At 45.2% G+C, this 25,311-nt stretch overlaps 1 protein-coding gene across 5 annotated transcripts in view; it reads right to left on the bottom strand.

Annotated features, from left to right (window-relative positions):
- The window catches only part of LOC140408991 (mesoderm induction early response protein 3-like), a 73,514-nt gene extending 49,572 nt beyond the window's left edge, over positions 1-23,942 (bottom strand). Inside the window, exons 1-3 of one of the 5 annotated variants that reach the window (XM_072496996.1) lie at positions 23,836-23,937; positions 6,812-6,836; positions 2,814-2,959 (exon numbers count right to left, since the gene is read on the bottom strand). In XM_072496996.1, the coding sequence (XP_072353097.1) occupies positions 2,814-2,959; positions 6,812-6,836; positions 23,836-23,844 (180 nt within the window). In that variant the 5' untranslated portion in view covers positions 23,845-23,937. Of the gene's footprint in view, positions 1-2,813; positions 2,960-4,451; positions 6,043-6,064; positions 6,223-6,729; positions 6,753-6,811; positions 6,837-23,835 lie in introns of those variants that run through there. The other 4 variants (XM_072496999.1, XM_072496998.1, XM_072497000.1 and 1 more) reach the window with 4 other exon arrangements.
- Positions 23,943-25,311: the final 1,369 nt, after the last annotated feature.

Below are 25,311 nucleotides of genomic sequence, written 5' to 3'. Positions count from 1 at the left end.
AGAGACAACTAAAATAGGGAACGACAGGCCAGTTAGCTTCACAATCCTTATTGGGGAAAATGCTGGAATCTGCTATTAAGGATATGGTAACAGGGCACTTGAAAAGTCACAATATGATGTGATTGTGTCAACACTTATGAAAGGGGAGTTGCGTTCTGCAAATGTCAGTCATTTTGAGGGTTAACTAGTAGGATGGACGGGTAAGAAAAGGAAAAAGCCAGTGGGTGGTGCCACACAAGAGGTTTATACAAGGTTCAAGCTTATGGGATTGCGAGTAATATATTAACATGGATTGGTTAATGGGCAGAAAACAGTATAACCCAATAATTTTCAGGATTGTAGGTGTCAAGATGAGGGGATGAGTATACTCTATCTAACATTGATGACGACACAGAGCTAGGCAGAAAAGTAACTGCAAGGACATCGAAAAGAGGCTACATAGTAGGACTATAATATGGAGAAGTGCAAAATTATCTGCTTGGTCGGAAGAATTAAAAGCAGACATTTCAAAAAGTGAAATGAGGTATTCAGAGGAATGTGTGTATCCTTGATCACAAATCACAAAGTTAACATACAACTACAGCCAGCAATCAGAAAATAACATGGTTATGTTAGCCTTTATTGAAAAGGGGTTGGAGTGCAAGAGTAAGAAGTGCTACGATTAAATAGGGCTTTGATGAGATCACACCTAGAGTGCTGTGTACAGTTTTGATCTCCTTACCAAAGAATAGAAACCCCCAATCTTAGCAAAGGTTAATTAGATTGATTCTAGGATGAGGAGCTGTTTTGTGAAGTGGCATTGAATGGACTGTGCCTATATTCTCTGGGGTTCAGGAGAATGAGGGATATCTCATTGTAACACATAACATTGTAAGAGGGCTTGACAGGGTAAACAATGAGAGATTGTTTTCCCTGGTTAAAGCATCCACGACTGGGGCTGGGGGGGGGGGTCACAGGCTCGGGATAGAAGGCTGGCCATTTTGAAGAAGCTTCTTTATTAATTGACTGAGCATTCACAACCCTCTTAAGTGTATTCAAGACTGAGATTGACATATTTTTGGGCACCAAAGGTATCAAATAATAGGTGAAAATTGGAGCGGATTTGGAAATTCAGCTACGATCTTATTGAATGGCAAAGCATGCAAGTTATATGGCATACTCGGATTCCTATTTTTGTTCTTATTTTCGGACTTACAGGTGTGGGGAGGGTACTAACTTCATACAGATACTTCACAGCAAACATGGCACCTCAAGGTTATTTTGCTGATAAAAAAGGGAGCAGGTAAAGCTGAATACGTATGGGGATGATCTGAGTATAGTCTGTGGCATTTTGGTGCACTTTAGTGCATAGGGAACTTGCACTCTACCTCACATTTATCAACATGATAAGTGAAGGATAAATAAGAGTTTCAGCAGTAAGCAGAAAAACTATCACCGTTGAAAAAAAGACTTCAGTGATGGGCTTGGCTGTGGAGAAGGAAGGTAAGCTCAGAACTGGAGACTACACCAAGGCCCATGCTAACGGACTTAGCGGAGATGAGAGCTTTAAAATAAAATGTTTAAAATTCACATACGTATTATTTACAAAATGTAATACTTGGTGCCTAGCTTTGGGCAAATCCAGCTACTAACTTTATTTCTTCCAGAGGCAATAAAGACTACACCAAATAATACATTTCAGAGTTGGTTCCCAAGGTGCAATGCTCACTGGGTTTAGGTTTCCCTTCCTCTTTTGAGTAAGCATCTGGCCTCCAGTTCAGCACCTCTCCTTTGTGGTAGTTTGTATGTGAAAATCAGTATGGGCAAGCAAGTACAACTGCAAACCTACATCAGACTAACTCATAGTATATTGGTACACTCACTGACTCCAGCAATATAGGAACTTTAGGCACTTAATTAATCTTTCACTTGTATCTTCAAAAATACATTTTAATATCACAATCACAAACATTTCCATTGGAAAGCTGCTTGAAATTTGAGCTGCAGGGATCATCATATTTGAATGTAACTGCTCTGTTCTGGGCAGCGGCAGACCATGCAATTTCTTAGAAATAGGAAGTTAATTTGCTTTCTCTTTTTTCTGTTCATAATTCTCAGTACTTTGCTATGCCAAAAGGGTAATCTGAAAACCAGTTCCAAACATTTTCTAGCTTGCCAACAGGTAGTGCATACATTTACTCCAGGATGCCTGGATCTATGATTCCCCCTCTCCTCAATGAGCACTTTTGCCCTCATCCTTGCACAGTAAAGTTCATACTTTCTATGGGAAAAATATCTCAATGTTAAAATTAAGGAGGAATTCTGTACAAAGTACTCTCCATTCTACGATTAGAAAGAAACTGAGAATGTTACTTCCCATCAGTTTCTACACTCAATTTGCCTAATAATTAAAATCAATCATATATGTTCAAATCGAATGTCACTCCTCTGATATGTCAAAAAACACTGGCCTGTATTCAGCTATTTGGGAGAGTTTGCACTTCAGACGGAGATAGCTGAACATGTAGGAAGCATCTAATTTTTCCTCTAATGATATCCTCTCTTTTATTTGAAGTAGTACAACAAAATGATTCACCTTGTATGAAGGAAACAGCGTGTCACATACAAATCAAATTATTTTATAAAAATTATATTTGAATACTACCCAAAGGACCAACAGCTGTTTTTCACACATTGTTGACCCCAAATTATGGAAAGCACTCCTACAACTTTAACCTTTATTTTAAAGTAGAAAAACTATTGTTACATTAAATAGCACTGTTTCAACAGTATGAATTTAAACTTAGTTTACTTTAAGAAAAAACTTTAGATACCCTTTCCAAATCTTCAATTTCAGATGTGAAATTCTTCCCTCCCTCTAACATTTCCTCTTCTTCAAGTGTTCGCTCATCATCATAATCATGCACTAGCATTTCTGCTGTAGGGTCGAAATCATGATCCTCAGAAGACAATGAGCCAACTACAAAGTAAAAACAATCAAATGAACATACCAAATCTGTGATATTTTTACATTTTTGTTCTAGCATATTAATTACTTCAAAAGTAGATACCGTGCTAACTTATATTAGGCAACTGTACGCCCATTTGATTTGAATTAGATGGATCCAGATATCAGGTTTTTTTTTTAAATGTAAAAAAGAATGTATTATTCTTTTGGTCTTAAATGTGGAGTGTCAAAACGTACTTTAAAGGATCTTTTCTAAACAGATAAATATATAATTAATTAAACAGTGACATAATTCGAAGACAGAAAGGTAGAGAAGAGATTTCGGTAGGATAAATTAATGTTTAAGCATGCAAATGAAAATTCAACACACCCAAATGACTAAAAAAAAAAGTTAACAAAATTATGAAAAAGCAAATAGTCCTTAGGCTGAACGTTATAAACAAGCATCGAAAGAATAAAAAAGGTAGAGAAAGGTCAATAGCAACTGAGCTTAAGCAAACCTCAAAATAATTCCCATCAACTGGCACATGCATAATAGGCTGAACATCACCTGTGTGATATCACTCCATAATTCTAATCCTGCTCAACTAAAACAGAATTCTAAATTCAGATTGTCTTATGCCAGAGGTCTAGAGCACAGTACACAGCTGCTAGAAAGTCAAGATCTTCCCCTCTTTTTGGCAGCCTCATAATGTCAGCCGCATAAAAAGTAGTCCATTGAAATGACCCAAAAATGAATGGATTGGAATCTAATCGAATAATAGCCTTGAATTTTACCAATACCACAACCCAAATGTCACAAATAATGGGACATACCCAGGAAATTTAAGAGTGCATGCATGCCAACCGCAACAAAGCCTGTCTTTGAAGCTTACATTGTCATGAAAGAAGAGCTGCAAAATGCAATGTCAATTTTGAAATTAGTGTTCTGACAATTCCTAAATGACCATTTAAACAAATGCCATGCAGATGGCTGCCCAATCCTCACCAAACCTTTCAGTTCCCAAAATATCATCTATGCCCTTTAAGAATTCCCTAAAATTTCTTCATTGTTGACATCATAGGGAAAGCATGAAAGGGGGTCTGCAGAGAGGAAGAAAAAGGGAAGACCTGAAGATAATTTAAAAATATAACTCCCTCCAGCTTTACAGTCTGAAAGTGGCAAAGAAAAAAATATAATGGAGTTTCATATTGGTTGCAATAAGAGAAATCTCTGGATTGAAACAAGAACAAGGGAATTAAACTGGCTATCATGAATCTGCGCAACACATTCCAAAACACAAAGAGAAGGAAAGAGAGCGTGGTAATAAACCTGTTCTACTTAATACAAGGATCCAAGTCAGAACATGAAAATGGTCATAAAAATTAGAAGAACCAGTGGCAGCATACTTCAATCAATAAAGCAAAGCAAAAGTTTCACGAAAATGAAAGGATATTTAGCATTACAGATCCAAAAAGGTTATGACTCAGTTCTTAAACGTGAATGGAAAATTATGAATAATACCCATTTTCAGGACACTGATCCTCTCAAAGACGATGAGAAAATGAAGAATCCATCACTTCGCAATTAAGCCTGCAATATGGCTTATGATTTTCCACAGTTGATTCTGTACCAGCACAGAAAACTATAATGGTGCAGTACACAGGGCTTATAAATGTCAGAGGTGGAGATTATAATAAATATAAAAAGACCATTTTACATGCTGAACAAGTTTTATCTTCTTGCCTGCCACTGTTATCCCAACTTTGTACAGCTTAAAGGTTTCGGAAGACGGAAAGAACAGGAAAGGCCATCAATGATTACATTGTCACGTGGGTGTAAAGTGAATTTTTGGTTTTAACATCCAAACATCCACCAAAGCTCCAGGACTATTGTACAACTGAAAGGCCTACTTCAGTTTAGAATGAACATGAAATCAAACAAACCTGCAGTACAAATTAAATTCTATAGGCTGCAGATGTGATCAGAATGCTTCCCATACGTAAAAATGCATCTGATCCAAATTAATCTATGCAAATAAGTTTGAATAGGCACTTTGTAAGACAAAAATAATACACAAATCAGCAGAATATGTGAAGGAAATGTCAAACATCAAAATTGTCAAACCTTAAAATAGTTTTTGAACCTAGCATCCCCAATTCAGTTTGCACTTGCGCAAGAACTGAATTTCCTTCTACATATACACATACTCTGTTCATGCACAGTACAAAAACATATGTAAACAAAAGCTGCACATTCCTTGAATGGCTGATGGCCATTAAAACTCATTTTGAGACATATGTGATACGTGAAAGGTAACAGGAGCACTGAGCTTTTTAATCAATAAAAATACTGGACTCATGCTAGCCCATTTTTAGTTTTGCAACTAAACAAATTCTACACTACCTTAATATTAAGTTACTTGTTTAAAGCTTAGAGAGTTCTTTCATCATTAAATCAATTTTCTGTACTTTTGATTTAGCTTTGGTAATATAATAAAAAGAAATTAGGAAAAACTGTTTTATCTGGAAATTGGGTACCTAAAAACATATTATTGCTCAATTTATTCAAGAAACATATGCATTGAATATTAACTAGAACAGGAAAGCCACATCTCTGAGGTGCTTTTTAATTATTTTGTGGGATGTAAAGCCTGTGTTTGTTGTCCACCCTAAATCTCCTTGAATTCAGAGGCTTGTGAGGCTATTTCAGACGGCAGTTACGGGTCAACCACCTTATTGTGGGTCTGGAATCACATGTAGGCCAGGCTGAGTAAGGATGGCAGATTTCCTTCCCGAAACTGAACCAGATGTTTTTTTAGAACAATGAATGATAGTTGGCGTGATCACCAATACGGAGTAGCTTTATATTCTGGATTTATTAGTGGAATTGAAATTCCATCAGTTGCCACGGTGGGATTTTAATCCACGCCCCCAGAACATTAAACCGGGCCTCTGGATGACTAATGCAGTGACATTATCGGTACACCAGGGTCTCCACCATGTGTGCGCATGCATGAATGGGCACAAACATGATAAACCTGCCAATCTCAAGTGTATTTGCAGTTGGTGTTCTGCTACTATGAAGTCAAATTAAAATCAAAATAAAATCTTATAATAAACCTAAGCATCACTTGCCTCAACTTCTTGTGAATTAAATTAGCATCTCTTCTTGTTCCTTCCTCAAACGTTGAACAGTATCTTAAATTTTTCAGATTTGCAAGAGGCAATCAGTATACATGCTGATTAAATGCCACAGCCAAGAAATTTAATAAAAAGCTTAAGAGTTGCTTTCCCTGAAAGAGAGGTTGCCATTGTTACACTACATTTTCAGATATTAAATATTAATATTTTTATCCCACTATTTTGTTTAAGTACCCTAATTTAAGAGCAGTCTAGACATCAAGTGAGTTAATGGCAGGTAACAAATGCCTGTGCGTTTATGGATTAAAGTGAATGTTCAAAAAGAACTGCACATCCTCCGCAATGCTATCAAACAACTGAAAGGGTTTTAACAAAAGCTGAGCAATGCAATCATTCTTAATTTGATGCAATCTAGAACTTGTTTTGTCATTGCAAAATAAAAGACTTTGCTGAACAGTAAAATCAAAATATAATTGCTCACAAGACCAATTCACCAACACATTTAACTGTGTATGCATGATCTTCAATTACAATATATTTGTTGTAACACATGATCAAACCCCATGTTTCACTCCTAATTCGCATGATGGAGCCAGTAACCGTGTAAATTACTTATTCCAAAATAAATGTTTAAAAATAAAAATGAAAAACCATATTACGTAGCAAGAGGTTGCACCCAAACACCTTGAATTCGATTTCCCACTAGGATCAGGAATGGAAGTGAAGTAGATCAGCACATACCTGGACTCGAACTTCCATAGGAAGCCTGAAACAAAATGTTTTATAATGCATTAATTAAAAATAACAAATTCAACTTTCCTGCATAAAATGTGGCGAATACTGAACATGAGACAAGAATTTCCACTTTGGCAATTTGAGAAAAAAAAATCGTTTTCAGAAGTGACTTTTTCTGTTGCACAAATTTCCCCTCAAACTTATTTGTATATTGTTAAAAGTAGAAGCTTCCATGAACCAATCTATTTTAAAAAGCAATTTTTAAATATTTGCATTGAAAATTTTATCTGTTATATTTAAGAATGGGACATATGGAATATTAATACAGCTGAAAATACCCCCCAAAAATAGATCAGTTTCCAGCCCATCACCAGAGAAACGCGATTTGCAGTAACTAAAAATTACTTTAAGAAGCTACACAGAACCATTTATTTATTTATTTTTTAAAAATATATATTTTATTGAAATTTTTCAAACAAACCTTTTTCCGTTTTTACAACTCAACAAGGGATTATACATTAAACATTTAAATAATATAGTGAGCTTACAACAAAAACTAGAATAGAAAAACAAATAGCAAAAACACAGAATAGTGCTCCCCCCCCCTCCCCCCTGGGTTGCTGCTGCTGTAATTTCTATCTTTTCATTATCGTTCCGCGAGATAGTCAAGGAACGGTTGCCACCGCCTGGAGAACCCCTGAGCCGATCCTCTCAACGCAAATTTTATTCGTTCCAATCATATGAACCCTGCCATGTCGTTTATCCAGGCCTCCACACCCGGGGGCTTCGCTTCCTTCCACATGAGTAGAATCCTACGCCGGGCTACTAGGGACGCAAAGGCCAAAATGTCGGCCTCTTTCGCCTCCTGCACTCCCGGTTCTTCTGCAACCCCAAACATAGCTAACCCCCAACCTGGCTTGACCCGGACCTTCACCACCTTTGAAATTACCTTTGCCACACCCCCCCAGAACTCGTGCAGTGCCGGACATGACCAGAACATGTGTGTGTGGTTCACCGAGCTTCCTGAGCACCTCCCACACCTGTCCTCGACCCCAAAAAACCTGCTCAGTCTTGCTCCCGTCATATGCGCTCTATGTAGAACCTTAAATTGAATCAGGCTAAGCCTGGCACACGAGGACGAGGAATTTACCCTACTTAGGCATCCGCCCATAGCCCCTCCTCGATCTCTTCCCCCAGCTCTTCTTCCCATTTTCCCTTCAGCTTCTCTATCATCGCCTCCCCCTCGTCCCTCATCTCCCGGTATATTTCGGACACTTTGCCCTCTCCAACCCATGCCCCCGAAATCACTCTATCTTGGATCCCCTGCGTCGGGAGCAGCGGAAATTCCCTCACCTGTTGCCTCGTAAATGCCCTCACTTGCATATATTGGAAGGCGTTCCCTGGGGGCAACTTATATTTTTCTTCTAGTGCTCCCAGAATTGCAAACGTCCCGTCTATAAACAGGTCCCTCAGCTTCCTAATTCCCGCTCGCTGCCAACACTGGAACCCCCCATCCATCCTCCCTGGGACAAACCTGTGGTTATTCCTTATCGGGGACCACACTGAGGTACCCGTCACTCCCGTGTCGCCTCCACTGCCCCCAGATCCTCAAGGTTGCCACCACCACTGGGTTTGTGGTGTACCTTTTCGGGGAGAACGGCAGCGGCGCCGTCACCAGCGCTTTTAGGCTCGTTCCCTTACAGCTTCTTCGCCATCTCCAGCTTCTTCCACGCTGCTCCCTCTTCCTCCCTCATCCACTTACAGACCACACATTGGCGGCCCAATAGTAGTCGCTCAGACTCGGCAGCGCCAGTCCCCCTCTGTCCCTACTGCGCTGCAGGAACCCCCTCTTTACTCTCGGGATCTTTCCCGCCCACACAAAGCTCGTAATGCTCCTATCTATTTTTTTTAAAAAAGGCCTTTGTGATCAGAATGGGGAGGCACTGAAACACGAAAAGAAACCTCGGGAGGACCACCATTTTAACTGCCTGCACTCTGCCCGCCAGCGACAGTGGCACCATATCCCACCTCTTAAAGTCCTCCTCCATCTGCTCCACCAGTCGCATCAGGTTAAGTCTATGCAGGGTTCCCCAGTTCCTGGCCACCTGGATCCCCAGGTGTCAGAAGTTCCTTACCACTCTCCTCAACGGCAGAGCATCTATCCCCCTACCCTGTTCCCCGGGGTGCATTACAAAAAGCTCGCTCTTCCCCATATTTAGTTTGTATCCAGAGAACTCTCCAAACTCCCTAAGTATCTGCATTACCTCTGGCATCCCCTCTACCGGGTCCACAACATACAGCAGTAGATCATCTGCGTAGAGCGACACTCGGTGTTCCTCTCCCCCTCTAAGCACGCCCCTCCACTTCTTTGAACCCCTCAGCGCTATGGCCAGTGGTTCAATTGCCAACGCGAACAGTAACGAGGACAGGGGACACCCTTGACTTGTACCCCTATGTAGCCGAAAATATCCCGATCTTTGCCGGTTTGTAACTACGCTTGCCATCGGGGCCCCATACAAGAGTCTGACCCATCTAATAAACCCCTCACCGAACCCAAACCTCTTCAGCACCTCCCACAGATAGTCCCACTCCACCCCACCCTATCGAATGCCTTCTCTGCATCCATCGCCGCCACTATCTCTGCCTCCCCCTCCGGTGGGGGCGTCATCATCACCCCCAGCAACCTTCGTACATTAACATTCAGTTGTCTCCCCTTTACAAACCCTGTCTGATCGTCATGCACCACCCCTGGGACACAGTCCTCTATCCTTGTCGCCATCACTTTGGCCAGCGGTTTGGCATCTACATTTAGGAGTGAGATAGGCCTGTATGACCCGCATTGCAGCGGGTCTTTATCTAGTTTCAGGATTAGCGATATCGTCGCCTCCGACATTGTCAGGGGTAGCATCCCCCTTTCCTTTGCCTCATTAAAGGTTCTCGCCAAAAGCAAGGCGTGCAGCATTCCTTCTTTCCCCCCCGGGGGTTGGGACTTGTATAGCCTCTCATAAAAGGTCTTGAACACCTCGTTCACTTTCCCTGCTCTCTGCTCCATATTTCCCGTTTCGTCCCTAACTCCCCCGATCTCTCTCGCCGCCATCCTCTTCCGAAGCTGTTGGGCTAGCTGCCGGCTCGCCTTTTCCCCATACTCATATTTCATCCCCTGTGCCTTCCGCCTTTCCCGTGGTCAGCAGGTCAAACTCCGTCTGTAATCTTCGTCTTTCTCTGTATAGCCTTTCGTCTGGGGCCTCCGCATATTTTTTATCCACCCTCAAAATTTCCCCCACTAGTCTCTCTCTTTCTTTGCCCTCTTGTTTCCCCTTGTGGGATCTGATGGAGATCAGCTCTCCTCTAACCACCGCCTTCAGCGCTTCCCATACTACCCCCACCTGAACTTCCCCATCGTCGTTGACCTCCAAGTATCGCTCAATACACCCCCTCACCCTTCCGCAGACCCCCTCGTCCGCCAGTAGTCCCATATCTAGTCGCCAGAGTGGGCGCTGCTCCATTTCCTCTCCTAGTTCCAGATCCACCCAATGCGGGGCGTGGTCTGAAATGGCTATGGCCGAGTACTCCGTTCCTGCCACTTTCGGGATCAGTGCCCTTCCCAAAACGAAAAAGTCTATCCGGGAGTATACCTTATGGACGTGGGAGAAGAAAGAGAACTCTTTAGCCATCGGCCTGGCGAATCTCCACGGATCCACTCCCCCCATTTGCTCCATAAATCCCTTAAGCACCTTGGCCGCTGCCGGCCTTCTCCCGGTCCTGGATCTGGACCGGTCTAGCCCTGGATCCAGCACTGTGTTAAAGTCCCCCCCCCATTATCAAATTTCCCACCTCCAGGTCCGGGATACGTCCCAGCATTCGCTTCATGAATCCCGCGTCATCCCAATTCGGGGCATATACATTCACCAGCACAACCGCCTCGCCCTGCAGTCTGCCACTCGCCATCACATATCTGCCCCCACTGTCCACCACTATGTTCTTAGCCTCGAATGATACACGTTTCCCCAGCAATATTGCCACCCCTCTGTTTTTCGCGTCCAACCCCGAGTGGAATACCTATCCCACCCATCCTTTTCTTAGTCTAACCTGATCCACCACCTTCAGGTGCGTCTCCTGGAGTATGACTACGTCCGCCTTCAGTCTCTTTAAGTGCGCAAACACCCGTGCCCTCTTAATCGGCCCATTTAAGCCTCTCACATTCCACGTGATCAGCCGGATTGGGGGGCCATTCACCCCCTTCCCTCGTCGACTAGCCATCCCCTTTTTTAGGCCATCTCCTCATCCAGGTCCCACGCACCCGTCTGTCCCCAGGCAGCGCCTTCCCACCCCGACCACCTCATCTCTTACCAGCTCCCCCTTGCACTCAGCAGCAGCAACCCAGTTAATCCCCCCCCCCCCCCGCTAGATCCCCCTCTAGCTTGATTACTCCCACCATATTGCTTCCGGAATTCAGCTAACTCTGGCTGACCTCGGCTTCCCCCGTTCACTCTTTGACCTCCCTGCGTGTGGGGCTCCCTTCCTTCCTGCGCCCGTTTTCCCGCTATAATTTCCACAGCGCGGGAAAATACCCGCGCTTTCCTCTCAGCCCCGCCCCCTATGGCACAGTTCCCTCATTCCCCTTCCCTGTCCCTTTTCCACCGGCGCCCACATTTCTTAGTGTCCCTCCCATCGGGGGGAGAAAAATTCCCCGTCCAACATTGCTGTACAATAGCCCTCCCCTTTCCCCACTTTACATTTCTGTACCACCACCTCGCAGCTTCTCTCCAAACATCAAACTCTCAAATCTAGTCCAGTTTCTCTTCTTGGATGAATGTCCATGCCTCCTCCGCCGTCTCAAAGTAGTGGCGCTTGCCCTGATGCGTGACCCACAGTCGCGCCAGCTGCAGCATCCCAAATTTAATTTTCTTCCTATGGAGCACCGCCTTGGCCCGGTTAAAGCTCGCCCTCCTTCTCGCCACCTCCGCACTCCAGTCCTGATACACACGTATCACCGCATTCTCCCATTTGCTACTCCGTGCCTTCTTGGCCCAGCTCAGGACCATCTCTCTGTCCCTGTAGCGATGGAACTTCACCACTATTGCTCTTGGTGTTTCACCTGCCTTTGGTCTTCTCACGAGGACCCCGGTACGCTCCCTCCACTTCCAAGGGGCCCGTTGGGGCCTCAGCTCCCATTAGTGTGTGGAGCATCGTGCTCACATAAGCCCCAGCATCAGCACCCTCTGCTCCTTCGGGGAGACCTAGAATCCGTAGGTTTTTCCTCCTCGAGCTGTTCTCCAGGGCTTCCAGCCTTTCTATGCACCTCTTGTGTAGTGCCTCGTGTGTCTCTGTTTTTACCACCAGGCCCTGTACCTCATCTTCATTCTCGGCTGCCTTTGCCTTCACTCCACGGAGCTCCATCGCCTGGACCTTTTGTGTTTCCTTCAGTCCCTCGATTGCCAGTAGCATCGGCGCCAGCACCTCTTTCTTGAGCTCCTCCACACATCGTCAGAGAAACTCCTGCTGGTCCGGGCCCCATACCATCTGGGCTCCATCCGCCGCCATCTTGCTTCTCCCTTCTCTTCTCTGCCGCTGCTCCAAAGGATCCTTCGCAATCTGGCCACTACCGCCGCTCCTTTCCATACACACCCTTCATGAATCCCCCTTCCTTCGTCACCCCACACTGGGTTAGGTCGAAAAAAAATTCCGTTGGGGCTCCCCATAAGAGCCCAAAAGTCCGTTGGAACGGGAGGTGCCAAAACGTGCGGCTTAGCAGTGCATCACCGCAACCGGAAGTCGCACAGAACCATTTATTAACTGTCCTGGTGCACAGCAGTTAGGTTCTTCATAAATTTTAAATTAAAGCTTTAAAAAGGTACTCATTAGTGCCCTTGTGTGGGAGATTAGTTAGCCCAATTGGCTGAATGCCAGGTTCACGATGTAGTGATGCCAACAGCGTGGGTTCAATTCCCGTACCAGCTGAGGTTATTCAAGAAGGCCCTGCCTTCTCAACCTTGCCCTTCACCCAAGGTGTGGTGTGGTGACCCTCAGGTTAAATCACCATCAGTCAGCTCTCACACAGTACAGCAGCCTATGCTGGGATTGTGGCAACATTTACATTTTAGTGTTCGTGTCAAAACAAGTTTCATTATATGGGCCTTTTCAAAGACCCGCAAACTGGCACAATTAGCAGAAACTCATCACGGCAATTCATTTGGTATGATGGTATAGGTACTTTTGGGGACAGGGCCAACTTCCATATCGTGCCCCCCATGTTCTCTTTCTATTAAATCCTTTTTGCCTTTGAGCAGTTGTGAATAATCTTCCGCTCTCAGTTGTTTTGAATGTGTTTTTTTCCCCCCTCTCTGCTTTTCATGCTTTCTCCCACTTTCAAAAAAAGTTAATGTAAAAGATTGTGGATTAGCACTTGAAATTGCTTGATCTTTAATGCTGGGTTGGGTACCATACCAGGACAACCTAGCAGAAATTTCACATCACCATATTTTGACATAACGTGTTGTTTTATTTTTTTCCTCTTCCACTTCCCTGCCACCTTCGGATTACATTTTTAAAATCCCTCTCTTCTCCTTCCCCCCGCCTCTAGATTGGTAGACATTTTTAAAGTATCTGTTTAGTCAGTCTGGTTTTAAAATATCTCCCCTCTGGTCAGCCTTCCTTCATGATCCCACATCACCTCACTTTTCTCACCGTCTCCAATATAATTTTCTGTTCAAGGTTTTTATTTCTGGTTGCATATCATATTTCTAATCTTTACTCGACTAGTCTCTCCAGTTCTGATGAAAGGTCATCTCTCTCCACAGATGCTGCCTGATCTGATGAGTGTTTCCAGTAATTTCTGTTTTTATTTCAGATTTCCAGTTTTTGTTTTAGTCTCCAGCTAGTGTATGTCTCACCTTTTTCAAAATGGCTGTTTCTCCTTCTCCAGTGCCCCATATCTGGCTGTTTGTAATATACTTCCCTCTTCTCTCTGTGGCTCACCATTTTATACATGCGTTCAGAACTCTCTCCGTCTTTACCCTCGCTAGACAGCTCTTGCAATATTATCCCCCACTTCTGCCCTGGCTATTTTAACATTCCTTCCACAATTGCACCTTACATTAAAATATTTGCTCAATTCCCTTAACCCCATCTCTGTCATTGTTTTTTTTAAATGCTTTTTCCACAATTTCTCTGTTAAAGCTTTCTCCCTTCGGTTGTTTTGAATAATCACCCCTCCGTTCTCATGTACACATTTTCTCCCCTCCTCTCAATCTACTCTTCCCTGCTTTCAGCTATTTCGATCTTCTCTTTGCAAGTCGTTCTGAGTTGTTTGCTCCCTCACATAGGAACAGGAGTAGGTCATTTAGCCCCTCGAGTGTGTCCTGCCATTTAATGAGATCATAGCTGATCTGTGGCCTAACTCCATATACCTGCCTTTGGCCCATATCCCTTAAAATCTTTGCGCAACAAAAATCTATCTATCTCCGATTTATAATTAACTAGCTTCAACTGCTGTTTGTGGGAGAGAGTTCCAAACCTCTGCCACCCTCCAGTGAAGAAGTGCCTCCTGACATCTACATTGCACTTCCTCCAAGGTCAAAATGTCCTTCCTAAGGTGTGGTGCCCAGAACTGCTCACAGTCTTCCAAGTGAGGTCTAACCAGGGTTCTATATAGCTTCAGCATAACTTCTGGGTCTTGTACTCCAATCCTCTAGATATAACAGCTCGCATTCCATTAGCCTTTATTTTCTGCACTTTAAGGATCTATGCACCTGAACCCCCAAGTCTCTTTGGACATCCACTGTAGCCAACCTCTTTTCATTTAGAAAGCAGTCACAGAGTAATACAGTGCAGAAGAGGCCCTTCTGCCCATTGAGTCTGCACCCACATGGAAAAACAACTGACTTGTCTACCGAATCCCATTTTCCAGCACTTGCCCATTGCCTTGAATGTTATGACATGCCAAGTGCATACCCAGGTACTTTTTAAAAGTATGTGAGGAAATGTGCCTCTACCACCCTCCCAGACAGTGCATTCCAGATCGTCATGACACTCGGGGTAAAAATATTTTTCCTCAAATCCCCCTTAAACCTCCTGCCCCTTACCTTGAACTTGTGTCTCCTTGTAACTGACCCTGCAACTAAAGGGAGCCGCTGCTTCCTATCCACCCTCTCCATGCCCCTCAATCTTGCACACCCCGATCAGGTCGTCCCTCAGTGTTCTCTGCTCCAGCGAAAACAATCTAAGCCTTCCAACCTCTCTGCATAACGTAAATGTTCTATCCCAGGCAACATCCTAGTGAATCGTCTCTGCACCCCCTCCAGTGCAATCACATCCTTCCTATAATGTGGCGACCAGAATTGCACACAGTACTCCAGCTGTGGCCTCACCAAAATTCTATACAACTCCAACATGACCTCCCTGCCTTTGTAATCTATGCCTTGTTTGATAAAGGCAAGTGTCCCAAATGCCTTTTTGACCACCCTATTAATCTGCCCTCTTGCCTTCAGAGATCAATGAACAAGCACTGCAAAGTCCCTTTGATCATCAGAACTTCCCAGAGTCAGACCATTCATCGACTACTTCCTTGTCACATCACTTTACTCCGTCCAAAGTGTGTCACACTTTTCAGGCTTAAATTCCATCTACCACTTTCCTGCCCATTTGGCCATCCCGTCTATAAAGTGACGTTTAAGGGGCGTCTTGACAAATACATGAATAGGATGGGAATAGAGGGATACAGACCCCGGAAGTGTAGAAGATTTTAGTTTGGACGGGCAGCTTGGTCGACGCAGGCTTGGAGGGCCAAAGGGCCTGTTCCTGTGCTGTACTTTTCTTTGTTCTATATCGTCCTGTAACCCAAGACACTCAACCTCATTGGTAACCACCTGACCAATCTTTGTGTCATCCGCAAACTTACTGATCCTATCCCCCACATAGTCATCTATGTTCTTTCTATTAATGACAAACAATAGGGGACTCAGCACTGATCCCTGTGGTACGCCACTGGACACTGGCTTCCAGTCACTAAAGCAGCCGTTTGTCATCACCTTCTGTCTCCTACAGCTAAGCATATTTTGAATCCACCTTATCAAGTTACCCTGAATCCCATGTGCATTTGCCTTCTTTATAAGTCTCCCAAAGGCTTTGATGAAATCCATGTAAACTACATCAACTGCACTACCCTCATCTACACACTTGGGTCACGTGCTCAAAAAAGTCAATGAAATTAGTTAGGCATGACCTCCTTCTGACAAAGCCATGCTGACGATTCCTGATCAAACCTTGCCTCTCCAAGTGGAGATAGATTCCCTCCGTCAGAATTTTCTCCAATAGTTTCCCGACCACTGCTGAGTCTGCTCCATCCTTTTTTTGGTCCAAATGGATAACCTCACACTTGCTTACATTGAATTCCATCTGCCACAAATTTGTCTATTCACCTAGTCTGTCAATATCTCCTTGCAATTTTATGCGATCATGTAAGCTGTCTCTAATGCCACCCCAACTTTGTATAATCAGCAAATCTGGATATATGACTTTCCATGTCATCATCCAAGTCATTAATGAATGTAAATAATTAAGGCCCCAACACAGATCCCTGTGGTACACCACTAGTTATCTACTGTCAAATAGAGTAATTACCCATTCTCTCCACTCTGTCGCCTGCCAATCAACCAATTTCCTAACCATGTCAATGATTTGCCCTGAACTCTGTGGGCTTCCATCTTAGTTAACAGTCTCTTAAGGGACTTAATCAAATGTCTTCTGTAAGTCCATATAAATAACATCCATAGACATTCCCCTGTCTATTACCTTAGTCACCTCTTCAAAAAATTCCAGTAAGACTAGTCAGGCATGACCTTCTCGTCACAAATCCATGCTGACTCTCCCTGATCAACCGGAGTTTTGAGGCGCACAATTATCCAATCCCTAATTATACATTCCAGCAATTTCCCCACCAGAGATGTTAGGCTAACTGGTCTGTAATTCCCTGGTTTCCCCCTTTCATGTTTCTTAAAAAGTGGAGCCACATGTGCAATTTTCCAATCCGGAGGGACTACACCTGAATCAAGGGAACTCTAGAATATTATAGTTAGGGCATTGACAATGTGCTCCCCTCCTTGATTTGTTTACTACTTTCATCCCTTTACCCCTCTTTGCTTTCTAACTTACTTTCTTTCCCTCTAGCTATTTTCTACCTTTAGTCCCTGATATTTCTACCATTTTCCAAAGTTCTCTTCTCTCTTCCTGCAGTTGTTTTATGCATAAGAAATGTTTTTAAAATTCTTTCATGAGACATGAGCGTTGCTGTAAAAGCCAACATTTGATGCTCAGACCTAATTACATTTGAGAAGGTGGTAAGCCACCTTCTTGAACTGCTGCATATCGTGTAGATATACACACACAGTACTGTTAGGAAAGTAAAATGCGAAATAAAAAGACAGAGGTCTAATTAGTTAATATTCCATCACACTGATAACTGAATGAAACAATGACAGTACAGTCGGTGTCTTCAACTGCCAAGATCCTATGCTCTGTAATTCACTCCCTAAAACTCTCCACCTTTCTTCCTCATTTCCCTCCTTTAAGGGGCTCCTTTGAACTTACATCTTTGACAAAACTTTTTATTATCTGTCAGAATACATGGCATGGCGTCAAAATTTGTTTGGTAACACATGCAGTGCCTTAAAACTTGCCATGCCTCAATTATTCGAACGCTTTCCCCTCTCCTCTCAAACTGTTTTATATTCCATCTCTCCCCAGTTGTTTTCTATTTACCTTTATTCCCCCTTAATGGCTGTTTTTAAAAATAAATTTAGAGCACCCAATTCTTTTTTTTCCAATTAAGGGGCGATTTCGCGTTGCCAATTCACCTACTTTGCACATCTCTTTGGGTTGTGGGGGTGAGACCCACGCAAACACAGAGAGAACGCAAACTCCACACAGACAGTGACCCGGGACCGAACCTGGGTTCTCGATGCAATGAGGCAGCAGTGCTAACCACTGCGCCTCCGTGCTGCCCCTATGGCTGTTTTATATAACTATCCCACTTTGTCATTTCCTGAGGCATTTTCTTTCCACCTCTCCACTCCATCAGCAGTTTGACCAATCTCTCCCACATCCTTAGCAGTTTTCTATTTCTCTCCTTTCTTTGAAAGAAATACATTTCCCCAATTTATCAATGCTGTTGCCCCACCTCTTACAATGTTCAGTTTTTGCTTCCTCGCCTGAATGTTTCTCCTCCCAACTTTTTGCCCAGTTGTTATATATTTCTCCCTTCTCTATGATCATTTTGTCTCCAATTCCCACCTCTTGCTGGACATTTACTCAATCTCTAATTTCCGCTAGCTGCTTTATCATTCCATTTCTCCTTACTCCCTGGCCATCCCTTTGGCTCTCCTGCCCCATCTACAAAGCACGGTGGCATAGTGGTTAGCACTGGTGCCTCACAGCTCCAGGGACCTTGGTTCAAGTCTGGCCTCGGTTGACTGTCTGTGTGGAGTTTGCACTTTCTCCCAGTGTCTGCGCGGGTTTCCCGGTTCCCTCCCACAGTCCAAAGATGTGCAGGTTAGGTGGATTGGCCATGCTAAATTGCCCCTTAAGAGTCCAAAAGGTTAGCTGGGGTTACTGGGATAGGGTGGAGGTGTGGGCTTAAGTAAGGTGCTCTTCCCAAGGGTCGGTGCAGACTCGATGGGCCGAATGGCCTCCTTCTGCACTGAAATTATATGATTCACTGGAACTGGCTTCTCTTCACACTTCCACACTGTTACCTTTGGAATCCCCCAAGGATATTTCCTTGCCCTTTTCCTATTTCTCATCTACAAATTGTATCCCAGCAACATAATTAAAATCATGTCAGGTTCCATATCCACAGACAGGATCGAGCCGTACCTCAAGGTCGGATTGTCTAACTGCACGTTGGTATCTAGCGTCGGTTTTCACAGTAACTTCATTGCAGTGTTAATGTAAGTCGACTTGTGACACTAAGATCATAAATTTCCTCCAATTAAATAGTGGGAAGACCAAAGCAATGTCTTTGGTCTCAACACTGACTCAATCCCCCACTCTGGCCACTGTGAGGTCGAACCAGTTATTTGCAAGCTTGGTAACCCACTCGATTTGAAATAGGCTTCCAACCACATATTACCAAAACAGATTACTTCTACCTCTGTAACTCAGCTCGATTAGGGCGTCAAGGTAGCACAGTGGTTAGCACTGTTGCTTCACAGCTCCAGGGTCCCAGGTTAGTTTCCCGGCTTGGGTCACTGTCTGTGCGGAGTCTGCACGTTCTCAGTGTCTGCGTGCGTTTCCTCCGGGTGCTCTGGTTTCCTCCCACAAGTCCAGAAAGACGTGCTGTTAGGTAATTTGGGCATTCTGAATTCTCCCCATGTACCCGAATAGGCATCGGAATGTGGTGACTGGGGGATTTTCACAGAAACTTCATTGCAGTGTTAATGTAAGTCTACTTATGACAATAAAGATTATTATTATGATTCAAGACTGTCTCGGATCAGCTGCTATCACACTCAACCATGTTCTGCTGGCTGGAGTTCTATTTTTTTCTCCTAAATAAACTTGAGGTCATCTAAAATTCTGCTGTCCGTAACCCATGTCCTGCTTACCTATCATCCCTGAGCTTACCTATGTTGGCCCAGTAATGCTTCCATTTTAAAATTATTGTTTCCAAATTCCTTCATAACAAGCCTCCTAATTCTATTTTATAGCAATTCGTTTAAGTGTGTAGGCCTTTAAATTTTTGTGCACAGTGAAAAAAGTTGACTTGTGTATGGCCTGTGCAGGAACCTTTGGGTTACAGTGAGGCTGAATGGAAACAGTGGTCAATGGTTTTGCATCTCCCTATCTTTATAACCTTCTCCAGCCCCAAGAGTCCACTGTGCATCTCCACATCCAGCCTGATTTTAATATCTCTACCAATGGCAGCTGTACTTTCAGCTGCCTAGTCCCATCACTCTGGAATTACTTCTTTAAACTTTGCTGCCTTGCACCTCCTTTAAGGCTCTCCTCAACAGTTACCTCTTCCTGCCTTAATATCTCCTTCTGTAGCTTGGTGTCAAATGTTGTTTGATAACCATCCTGTGAAGCATCTTGGGAAGTTTAATCGCAGTAAAAGCTCAATATACTTGGTTGTCTCCTCTCCCATTTGTCACTACCCAATCCTATTCTCTCTCCTCCTTGTCCCTGCCTGCTCAAGTGCCCTCTCCCTCTCATCCCTAACTCTCTCCCCCTTGTACCTGCCTGTTCACCTACCTGCTATCCTCTTTGGTTACATAGAACATAGAACAATACAGCGCAGTACAGGCCCTTCGGCCCACGATGTTGCACCGAAACAAAAGCCATCCAACCTACACTATGCCATTATCATCCATATGTTTATCCAATAAACTTTTAAATGCCCTCAATGTTGGCGAGTTCACCACTGTAGCAGGTAGGGCATTCCACGGCCTCACTACTCTTTGCGTAAAGAACCTAGTTGCAGCTGTACAGAACTCTGGTACGGCCGCATTTGGAGTATTGCGTACAGTTCTGGTCACCGCATTATAGGAAGGACGTGGAGGCTTTGGAGCGGGTGCAGAGGAGATTTACCAGGATGTTGCCTGGTATGGAGGGAAAATCTTATGAGGAAAGGCTGATGGACTTGAGGTTGTTTTCGTTGGAGAGAAGAAGGTGAAGAGGAGACTTAATAGAGGCATACAAAATGATCAGGGGGTTGGATAGGGTGGACAGTGAGAGCCTTCTCCCGCGGATGGATATGGCTGGCACGAGGGGACATAACTTTAAACTGAGGGGTAATACCTTGGCCTTTTTCTCTGCCTATTCTCCTTTTCCCCCTTCACTGCCCATTTTCTTTCCCTTTGTCCCAGATTTCATCTGTTTCACTTTCCAATACAGTTGTTTTTTCTCCCTCCCCTCTTCCCCCACCTGATTTCTCTCCCCTTCATTCCCTCCCTGTTCTCCATGCCCAATTTCTCTCATCGATCCGAGTTCCCCATTCACTGTCTGAATCCCTTCCCCATTCTTCCTGCTCAATTCCTTGTCCATTCCAGATTCCCAGTTTCTTGCCCAATTCCCATCCCCATCCCATGCATTTCGTCTCACTCTCCTCTTGTCTGATTCTCAAGGTTCTAGAGCAGTACCAGGGGATTGGAAGTTAACAGGTGCAACGTTGCAATTCAAGGGGAGGGGGGTTGGAAGAGTGCTAGAATTTCTTAAGGAAGTTTTAACAACGCACTCAGAAAATCATAGTATGATCAAAGTCACTGTGGTTATACAAAAGGGATATCATATTTGTCAAATGTATTAGTTTTGCGAGGATGTAATTGGTAGGATAGGTGAAGACAGACTAGGAGGTTTACTTTACTTGAATTGCTAATAGGAATTCTTGGACTGCTAATAGGCATTCAATAAGGTGTCATAGAACTGCTTCTTACCCAAGATATGGGTTTGTGGGGTTGGGGTTATATAATAACATGGATTGAATGTTACTTAACAGACAGGAATCAGAATTAGGATAAATGAAAAATGAAATGAAAATGAATAAATGTGGCATTTTCAAGTTGGCAAGCATGACTCGTGGAGTTTCGCAAGGATCAGTGCTGGGGTCCTAGCCATTTATAATCTATATCCCCAACTTGCGTCACTGTCTGTGCGGAGTCTGCACGTTCTCTCCATGTCTGCGAGGATTTCCTTCGGGTGCTCCGGTTTCCTCCCACAAGTCCCAAAAAACGTGCTTGTTAGGTGAAATGGACATTCTGAATTCTCCCTTTGTCTACCCAAACAGGCCATAGTGTGGCGACTAGGGGATTTTCACAGTAACTTCATTGCAGTGTTAATGTAAGCCCACTTGTGACAATAATAAAGATTATTATTGTATTAACTCAGCGAATAGTCTGGGGATAACACATCTACGTTTGTTGATGATACAAAACTAGATGCGAACGCAAGCCGTGAGGAGGACGCAAAGATAAAAAAGATTAAATGAGTGGCAATAAGGTCACAGATGCAGTATACTATGTGAACGTGAGAGGTTACTTGCTGTTAAGAATAGAAAATTTAAAAAAAAAATTTTTTTAAAGGCATCTAACTTGTGAATGCTGATTTTCAGAAGGACTTTGGTGTACTCGTACAAGAAGATAAAGTCGGAACGCAGGCAAACAAATTAGAATGGCAAATGGCATGCTGACCTTTATTGTAAGGGGATTGGAGTGCAGAATAAGGAAGCATTCCGACAATTGTCCAGGGTATTGGTGAGACCACACCTGATGTAACACACACAGTTTTGGTCTCCATTTTCAAGGAAGGTGACACAGTAAAATTTCAATGGATTGGTCCCTGGGATCATAGAATTCACAGTGCAGAAGGAGGCCATTCAGCCCATTGTGTCTGCACCGGCCCTTGGAAAGAGCACCACACTTAAGCCCACATCTCCAATCTATCCCCGTAACCCAGTCACCCCACCGAACATTTTTTTTTGGACACAAAGGGCAATTTAGCATAGCCAATCCACCTAACCTGCACACATTTGGACTGTGGGAGGAAACCAAAGCACCGAAGAAACCCACGCAGACACGGGGAAAACCTGCAGACTCCGCAGTGACCCAAGTGGGAATTGAACCTGGGACCGTGGAGTGGTGAAGCTAACCACTGTGCTACCCATGGGGTTGAGGAATTTATCTTAAAATGAGAGGCAGCGTAACTTGGGCCTATATTTTCTGGAGTTTAGAAGAATGCAATGATCTCCTGACTCACTGGGGAGTTGGCAGTATAATGGTATTGTCACTAGACTATTAATGCTCAGGGGACACAAGTTGAAATCCCACCATGGCTAGAAATTGAATTAACAAAATATGGAATATAAAAGCTGGCCTTAGTAACTTTGACCATGACAACTTTAGGGTCACTAATGCCTTTTCGGGAAGGAAACGTCCAATCCTTACGCAGTCGGCCCGACATGTACCTCCAGCAAGTGGTTTACTCTTCACTGCCCCCTGAAATGTTAGAGCAAGCTACTCAGTTCAAGCACTATTGAGGATGGGCAGGAAATTAAAGAATAAAGAAGATACAAGATTCTGAAGGGCACCGACAGAGTTGATACAGAGAGTTTGTATCCCCAGCTGAGGAATCTAGAACATGGGACACAGTCTCAGGACAAGGGGTAAATCGTTTAGGATGGAGACCAGGAGAAGTGTCTTAACTCAAAAGATTGTGAATCTCTGAATTTTCTACCCTGGACGGTTGAGTATATTTAAGGCTGAAATAGACAGATGTTTGCCTTCTTGGTGAATCGAGGGTTATTTGGGGAAATAAAGTGCAATCAAGGCCAATGGATGCTCAAGCCATTAATTTCTTATGCTGCTCTTCCCTGATCTGCCTTCTCCTGTCTGATTCCTCTCCCTGCTCCTTTGGTCTGCACTTCTGCTCACTTTCTTCCTCTGCCCTTTTTCTTCTCTAACCTACAGTGCCTGTTTTCTCCCTTTCCACTGCTCCTTCCTTTTGCCCGTTCTCCCTCCAGCTCCCCGCCGTTTTCGTTCCCGTCACTTCGCAGATCCACCCCCTCCCCTCCGTCCGGATTCCGCTGCGCTGCCTCTTGGCCACCAACTAAAAGTTGCTGTGGCTGGAGTCGCCGCGAGCAGAGATTCCCCCTGGTTTGCTGGCGGAGCAGACAGGCAGCCGAGCGGCGTCCACCGCTCCCTCCTCTGGACCCGCTTCCTCAGCACAGGGACACTGCGCTGGACCGGGAGTCCGGGGCCTAGCGGCGCCCAGTTTCGACATCCCCCCCCCCCCCCCCCCCCCCGGGGCCGCCGCCGCTGCTCACAGACACACGGAGCCCGGGGCCGGTACCGCTGCTCCCTCCCTCTCCATCCATCTCTTATCCAATCGACTCGCGCCGCTTTCCTGAGCCGCGGGAGGGAGGGAAGAGCAGCTGAGAGACCGGGGGCTGAGGCCGGGTGCCCTCCCACCTGCTCCTGGGACCGCTCCCCCCGGCCCGGCCCGGCCCTGCCCGCTCCGGCCCGGCTCCGCTGTCTCCTTACCTCCGCCATGTTGTTCGCCCTCCCGGAGAGCGAGCTGGCCAGCCCGAGACCCGGATGCAGGCTGAGCCGGGCTGCGCTGCGGCGCTTTCCATTGGCGCAGCTGCAGAGGCCAATAGCAGAGTGACAATTCAACTTTAGCGCTCTCCTCTCCTCTCCTCCCGGCCTAAACACCGCCCCCTCCTCTGACTGCCACCCCTCCTCTCCCCTCTGACTGCCACCCCCCTCCCCTCTGACTGCCACCCCCCCCTCTGACTGCCAACCCCCCCCCGACTGCCAACCCCCCCCCCGACTGCCACCCCCCCTCTGACTGCCACCCCCCTCCCCTCTGACTGCCACCCCCCCTCTGACTGCCAACCCCCCCCCTCTGACTGCCACCCCCCCTGACTGCCACCCCCTCCCCTCTGGCTGCCACCCCCCCTCTGACTGCCAACCCCCCCCCTCTGACTGCCACCCCCCCTGACTGCCACCCCCTCCCCTCTGGCTGCCACCCCCACTCTCTGACTGCCACCCCCACTCTCTGACTGCCACCCCCCCTCTGACTGCCAACCCCCCCCCCCCCGACTGCCAACCCCCCCGACTGCCACCCCCCCTCTGACTGCCACCCCCCCTGACAGCCAGCCCCCCCCCGACTGCCACCCCCACCCCGACTGCCACCCCCACCCTCTGACTGCCACCCCCGCCGCCCACCCCTCTTCCTGACTCCCACCTCCTCCTCCTCCTGACTCGCACCCACTACCCCTGACTCCCCACCCACTACCCCTGACTCCGCACCCACTACCCGACTCGCACCCACTACCCGACTCGCACCCACTACCCCTGGACTCTTATCCTATCCCACGCTTGGCGGATTGCATTGAGAAGGTGAGACAATCAGCTTAAATTTCCAAACTGGATTTACTTAAAGGTTACTGGCAGGTACCTTTATCCGAAAGGGCGAAGGAGATTTCAGCTTTTGTGACTCCAGCTGATGTATACCAATTCAAAGTTATGCCATTTGGCATGAAAAACGCCCCAGCCGCATTTCAACGGTTAACTAACAAAGTAGTTTCAGGATTACCCAATTGTGCGGTATACCGTGACGATCTGGTAATTTTTAGTCAGACATGGAAAGAACATTTGAAGCATCTGATGGAGTTATTTGATCAACTTCAGGAGGCGGGGTGGTAAACCTAGCCAAAAGTGAATTTGGAAAAGCCCAAGTCACTTTCCTTGGCCACACAATTGGACAGGGTCGAATGGTCCCACGGGATGTGAAAACAAAAGTTATTGGGGAGTTTCCAATACCCTTGACACAAAGGGAAATAATGCGATTTCTTGGCATGAGTGGATTTTACCGGAAATTTTGCAGAATTTTAGCAGTGTGGTCGCTCCACTGGCGGACTTGCTAAAGAAGCTTAGCAAATTTCAGTGGGCAGCGGAGTGTCAGCAGGCATTTGATGGCCTGAAGGCAGTGTTAACCACTGCTCCTGTGTTGGC

This window comes from Scyliorhinus torazame, chromosome 3 (genome assembly GCF_047496885.1).
Source record: "Scyliorhinus torazame isolate Kashiwa2021f chromosome 3, sScyTor2.1, whole genome shotgun sequence".
Taxonomy (NCBI): Eukaryota; Metazoa; Chordata; class Chondrichthyes; order Carcharhiniformes; family Scyliorhinidae; genus Scyliorhinus; species Scyliorhinus torazame.
The sequence above is the reverse complement of the archived record's forward strand: the minus strand, read 5'-3'. Positions and strand labels throughout refer to the sequence as shown.